The following is a 6,388-nucleotide window of genomic DNA, read 5'->3' on the forward strand; positions in this document are numbered from 1 at the left end:
CTCGACAATCCAGAGTTCATTGCTGCTGTAGAGAAGGTGATGAGGGTAGTAGAACAAAGGAAGAAATGGCAAACAGAAGGGCCTTCCTTTGATCCAGGATTTGAGTTTCATGAAAGAAACGTAAGTTGACGATGGGCTGCATCGTGATGTTGTGGTTGGAGTGATTTGTTATTGGGTTGTAATTTATAAAACACATTAGTGGTTTTTGTTGTATTTGGGATGAACTAAACTTTTTTGTTGTATTATATGGTTTTTGTAACCAACTGACTTTCTCCATTTTGGGTTTTTAAAATGAAGATTACTTGTTCATTGGGTTTTGTTTGTATTGTTGTTTATTATATACAGGTTGATACTACACCGACAAGGGATATAGATCCCGGAAACTACATCTTTGATGCTGTGCAGTTCATGCCTGTCCAAGATTTGGACAAGGTAAGAAGCTGTACTTGCCTCTTATTCATTCTGGATGAAGTAATATTAAGTTGTGATGAAGTAAATGTCTCAGTGAATGAACCATATGATTATATAACACTACTGGCAGGATATTCCACCATCAATCATTAATGTTGATGCTGGACTTAGGAGAAACTTAGAAGTTAATCTAGTGGCAGAGGTAATATGACAATACCTAGAAGTATACCTCCTATATCATGAAGTAATTTGTCCTTGAAATGAATCATCTTTTGAATGGATGTATTGCCACTACCAGGATTTCAATACATCGTGTGTATTTCAACATGGAGCAAATATGAGATCGCATACAGATAATGAGCCAAAAGATGATGGAGCAAAGGTATAAATTTATTCTGGATGAAGTAATATTAGTTGTGATGAAGTAAATATCTCACTGAATGAAGCATATGATTATATAACACTACTGGCAGGATATTCAACCATCAATCATCAATGTTGAAGCTGGACTTAGGGGAAACTTAGAAGTTAATCTAGTGACAGAGGTAATATGACAATAGCTAGAAGTATAACTCCTATATCATGAAGTAATAATTAATTATAATGAAGTAATCATCTGTCTGAATGAACTATCTGTTTATATAATACTACTGGCAGGAAAATAATATAACAATGGCAGACGTTACTCGATCAGCAAACTTCAGTGTTGATGTTGTACTTAGGGGAAACTTAGAAGTTAATTTAGTTGCAGAGGTAATATGACAATAGCTAGAAGTTTGCATTCTTTATGATGAAGTAAATTTTTCTTGAAATGAATCATTTTTTGAATGGATGTATTACCACTACCAGGATTTTAATACGCCGTGTGTAGTTCAACATGGAACAAATGTGAGATGGCATACAGATAATGGGCCAAAGGATGATGGAGTAAAGGTATAAATCTAAATTCCACAAATAAAATTCTCCATCCTCCAAAAACACACAACATACAACCATGTGACATAATTCCTTTTCTTTTTCAATCCATGTTTACAATTGTCAACCCAGCATACTATGCATAATTATTCATTCTGGATGAAGTAATATTTAATTGTAATGAAGTAATCGTCTGTCTGAATGAACTATCTAATTATATGATACTTATATCTATATTTTGTTGAACAGAATGCTAATGTGGTTGCTGAAATACAGTCAGTCATTGATGCTTACAAGGAAATAGACATGGATAATGATGATTTCATGGATAGTGGTCCGGTTGGTAAGCCGGTAGGGACTGAGGTCATTGTTTACAATGCTAACAAGGTAATCCTGTGCAAATTAAGAATCTGATAATATATAATCTACTTCTTGTTGTTTATATAAAAGTGATTTATTTATCGCAAACAATAGATCAAAACTTTGAATGGTCGAATGGAGGTACGTACTAGAACAGAGAAAACTGTTTCTCATGCATTGCGATCTCCATTCGCTGACAGACCGGTTAAGATTACAAACAAGCTCAGTAAAGATGAGAAGGAATCATATTACTGGATTCTTGTAACACATGAAAGAGACAGGTATGATTTCTAATATTGTCTCTTGTTTTCTAAGATTATATCAAACAATTAACATATCCAATAATAGAATGTCAAATACCAACATGTATTATATAATGTGCAGATTAGTACTTGTTTATGACGACGATGTTGTGAAAGTTACAAAGATGGAAATGTGGTCTTTGATACCTCGGCAATTGATTGTGGTTGGCGTTATAGATGCATGAGCTTCCTACCTCAACAACATGGAGGAATTTCGATCATTGTACTCAGCAAGACGGCTATTTTTCACCACGTACCCATGTGTAAGTACAAATTATTGAAATATAATAAGATTGTATGTTATGAGGATCCTAACTACATTAATATTAATATGCAGTTGTACACCATTGTGACAAAGCCTCAATCCATGGATGTCAACACAATTATTGCAAACTTCTGTAACAACTTGGACAGAGAGTTGAAGGAAATACCATATTTCAAATGGGAAGATGTAAACACGGTACAAGCATCATTAGTATTACTTCAAGTCTGATTTATGTCTTCATCATGTTGCCTGTTACTTCATTTTTCAGATTGTTCATAGTACTTCATTCGTAAAGTTTATTACTTCATTCATAATGCATGTTACTTCATTCGTACACTATATTACTTCAATCATGTTTCCTGTTACTTCATTTTTCAGATTGTTCATAGTACTTCATTCATAAAATTTATTACTTCATTCATAATGCATGTTACTCCATTCGTACACTATATTACTTCAATCATGTTGCCTGTTACTTCAATTTTCAGATTGTTCATAGTACTTCATTTGTATACTTTATTACTTCATTCATGTTGCTTTTTATTTCATTCAATAGGTGTTGTTCCCCATATGTGCAAATCAGCATTATTATGCTGTTTGTTTTTGCTTCAAGAGAAATGCTATTGCTGTAATAGACAATTCTGCAAACGGGGATGACAATGACCTAACAATAAATTATGGTCACATTCCAGAAACATTGGTTCATATTCTTCTCTTATGTTTGAATTTTATAACACATACATATGAATGCACACAACTATAAACGACATGTATTTGTTTTGTACATTCAGAGATCATACTTTTGTCACTTCCTCACCAAGAATGGTCTCCACACATATTGTAAGATAGTGTCCAACTCCAAAATGCAGAGATTGAAAATGCCATGGAGGACAGTTGATAACGTTGAAGATTGTGGAGTATTTCTAATGCGGCATATGGAAACGTACAAGGGTGAGCGAGAAGGTTGCTGGAATTGTGGCTTGAAGAAATCAAGTTCAGGTGTCCTTCAGAGCTTGAGGGCTAAATATTGTTCGGCGCTGATGTTAGCCGAAAATAGCCATGAAAGCTTCAACAACAAAATTGTTACAGCAGCGTATTACGAAGAGGAAAGCAAACACATTGAAATTGATGTTGAGAAAATGATTGCGGCATATTTAAAGAAGAAATGATCATTTTAGCAGATCAAATTTTGTATTCGACATACATCTGTTATGAGCATTGAATAAAGTACCACGCATTTTAATGTTGTTCATTATTAGGCTATACTACTGCATTGGGTAACAGATTTAGTTCATTTTAGAAATCTTAGTTTATTTCAATGATCTATTGACAAATGGAAAATATTTCATATAAAGTTAGACTAATAATCTATTCCTACAATATATCTTGTTTATTCTATTTAAGCTTGCAAAAAGTCTAAACAAATTCAAAATGTAAATGAAGTAAGAAACAACATGATTGAAGTACAGAAGTAAGGGAATGAAGAACATAATTATCCGACTGAAGTAAATTATCCAAATCCAGATATTTAGCCTCAACATCGGATTTTCCTCTTTATATGTTGTTCAATATTAGCCTGTAATGCTGCATTGGGCACCATATTTAGTTCATTTCAGAGATCTTAGTTCATTTTGAGATCTATTGATTATTGATAAATGAATGACAAATGGAAAATATATCAAAGTAAGGCTGAGAAAAACATTATAATAAAGAAAAAATAAGCCATTATAACAATACTTCAGTCTATTCTCTTTACGCTCGCAAAAAGTTTTAACAAATTCAAATTCAAAATGTAAATGAAGTAAGAAACTACAAGACTGAAGTACAGAACTAATAAAATGAAGAACAGAAATATCTGAATGAAGTAATAAAACAACCAGCTTCAACATTGGTTTCTCCTCTTTTTCTTGTTATTCTCGTCCTGTATCTTATCACAATTTCTTGAATCATGTCGACCAACCTCGCCGCATTTTCCACATTTCCGACCAGGCTTGGACATCTCTCTCATTTCCTTCTCAAGCCGAGAAAGACGTCGACCACAACCTTTGGTTTTGACGACATCTGGCGGATGAACATCTATTTGACTAGGGACATGTGATCCATAAAAATTCTCAATCATTAATCTCTTTTCACTAATTGACAACACATTTCCCTCACCAAGTACTTCTTTTCTTCCTTAAGCCATAATTTGTCTAAATGCTCGAATTTTATCACCATCTCCTTCAATAAGCCGTGCAATATCATAAAAATCTCCATGCATATCCCTATACTCCTGCTTCGTCTCATCCACAACAATAAATGTTTCAATATCATCATCAAACCCACAATGCACAGCCTTGACAAATTTAGACTTCAACCAGCGTCCTCCATGTAACTCATTAGGGATTAATTTCATTTTTTTGTTTCTCAAGACCCAAAAAATGTGACTGCATACAAGCCTAATCCTCCCAAACATCTTACAACTACATGCATATGAATCAAAAGATGTGGAGTATGACACAGTCCAGTTCTTCAAGAACTTGTCGTTGACTACATAAATCTCATTCTCACCAATGTATGACACTGTCACCATAGTGACATTATCAACTGCTTCCTCAATCTCACTTTGAATTAGTTTGAAACCACTATCACTATATATTGTCGAAGCATGCTTCTCGAGGGCTGAATTTGTTTTCAAAGTTGGAATTGTGTTAAAATCCAAGTATTCTAGCCTATTGTTGTTGCTCCTTTGGCCATCCAATGCATTGTTGTAATTCATAAGAAATTTAACAAGATTCGAACGAGACTTGGAGTACCTCTTGAAGAATATGTTCTGAGATTCAGATATTGATGTGGTCTTTATTAGTGAACTCATTGGAAAATCCCTAAAGAATGCAGGCACCTGCAGTTCATTAGTTAACAAATATACTTCAGAATAATGACAGAAATACTTCAGCATATAGAAAATATGTTTCCAAAGAAGGATACATACCCAAAATTTTTGTGAGGCAAACATCGAGGAAAACCACTCATTGTCCTTAAGCCCATATTTTTCCATTACTTTATTCCATTCTTCATCAAATTCTTCAGGCTCTATCAACTCATACCACACACAATTGTTTAACTCCTTTTTCAAGTCTTCATTGCCAAGTAGATTCTTTGGTAACTTTTCCACAACCTTGAACATGATGTGCCACATGCACCATCGATGTCTTGTATCAACAAGGACTCTTTCCACAACAACCTTCATTCCCAAATCCTGATCAGTAATGATCAATTTTGGTGCAGAACCCATACATTTGACAAAACGTTCAAACAACCATGTGAAGGAATCGGCATTTTCTTTAGATAATAAGCCTGCACCAAATGCTACAGGTCTCCCATGGTTGTCTTTTCCTGTGAACGGTGCAAATATCATGCAGTACCTATATTACATCAATTCATCAAAAAGGATGTTATAAATAGTTCATTCTGTAAGGTATAATACTTCTGACATTAAGAGTTTTACTCTCCTAGTAAGACTTCTAAATACTTCTGCACTCACATCATTCCAGGGGACTATTAATTCATTATTGACTATTACTAGTACATTCCATTGAGTTATTGCATTAATTCAGTAAATGTTTCATGAATATGCAGGTTGATCACATCAATAATCATATCATTATAAACAACTTATTGTTCGTACCTATTAGTTGAATAGGTTGTGTCAAACGATACTATATCACCGTAGAGATGGAAATTCTTCTTAGCAATGGGGTCACACTAGAAAATACGAGTGAGCATATCCTTAGAGTTCACCTCAAATCATAGGTGAATGCTGGACAAATTCTCTTTCTTCCGGCTCATCTCATTAAGTACCATTTGTGCATCTGCCCCACTAGTATATGCTATCAAGTCGCGCCTATAGTTTCTAACTTCTACAACCGTGCAACCAACATAATCCAGCCCACCAAGAACCTCATTCAGCAACTTAAAAGTCAGTGTAGGGCCTATGTTTGCACTTGCGGTCAATGTTGCGATTCAGCCTCATGAATCGCTTATGGCGTAACTCCACCATATCATGATTATGTATTTCATCAAATTGATTGACAACATAACCAATTCCTTTACAAACTTAAAAGCAATTTTAGCCTTGCAAAAACACTTCCTAGAA

The 6,388-nt window shown here is 34.4% G+C and overlaps 1 protein-coding gene and 1 long non-coding RNA gene across 2 annotated transcripts; both read left to right on the forward strand.

Annotated features, from left to right (window-relative positions):
- Nucleotides 1–1,053: 1,053 nt before the first annotated feature.
- Nucleotides 1,054–1,644, forward strand: LOC121782246. Its single transcript, XR_006046279.1, has 3 exons — nt 1,054–1,164; nt 1,261–1,344; nt 1,603–1,644. It is a non-coding gene; the product is annotated as an uncharacterized LOC121782246 (long non-coding RNA).
- Nucleotides 1,645–2,191: 547 nt separating this feature from the next.
- LOC121781495 lies at nt 2,192–3,422 on the forward strand. Its single transcript, XM_042179228.1, has 4 exons — nt 2,192–2,251; nt 2,326–2,448; nt 2,810–2,953; nt 3,045–3,422. The coding sequence occupies exons 1-4, from the start codon at nt 2,192–2,194 to the stop codon at nt 3,420–3,422; spliced, it is 705 nt and encodes a 234-aa protein (XP_042035162.1).
- The last annotated feature ends 2,966 nt before the right edge of the window (nt 3,423–6,388 follow it).

This window comes from Salvia splendens, chromosome 20 (genome assembly GCF_004379255.2).
Source record: "Salvia splendens isolate huo1 chromosome 20, SspV2, whole genome shotgun sequence".
NCBI classification, from domain to species: Eukaryota; Viridiplantae; Streptophyta; class Magnoliopsida; order Lamiales; family Lamiaceae; genus Salvia; species Salvia splendens.

Excerpts from the sequence above, each read along its gene's own strand:
- LOC121781495 (XM_042179228.1), top strand. The coding sequence starts at position 2,192 with ATGGAGGAATTTCGATCATTGTACTCAGCAAGACGGCTATTTTTCACC. Across the intron at positions 2,449-2,809 it reads AATGGGAAGATGTAAACACG|GTGTTGTTCCCCATATGTGC; the intron begins GTACAAGCATCA and ends TTCATTCAATAG. Across the intron at positions 2,954-3,044 it reads GTCACATTCCAGAAACATTG|AGATCATACTTTTGTCACTT; the intron begins GTTCATATTCTT and ends TTGTACATTCAG.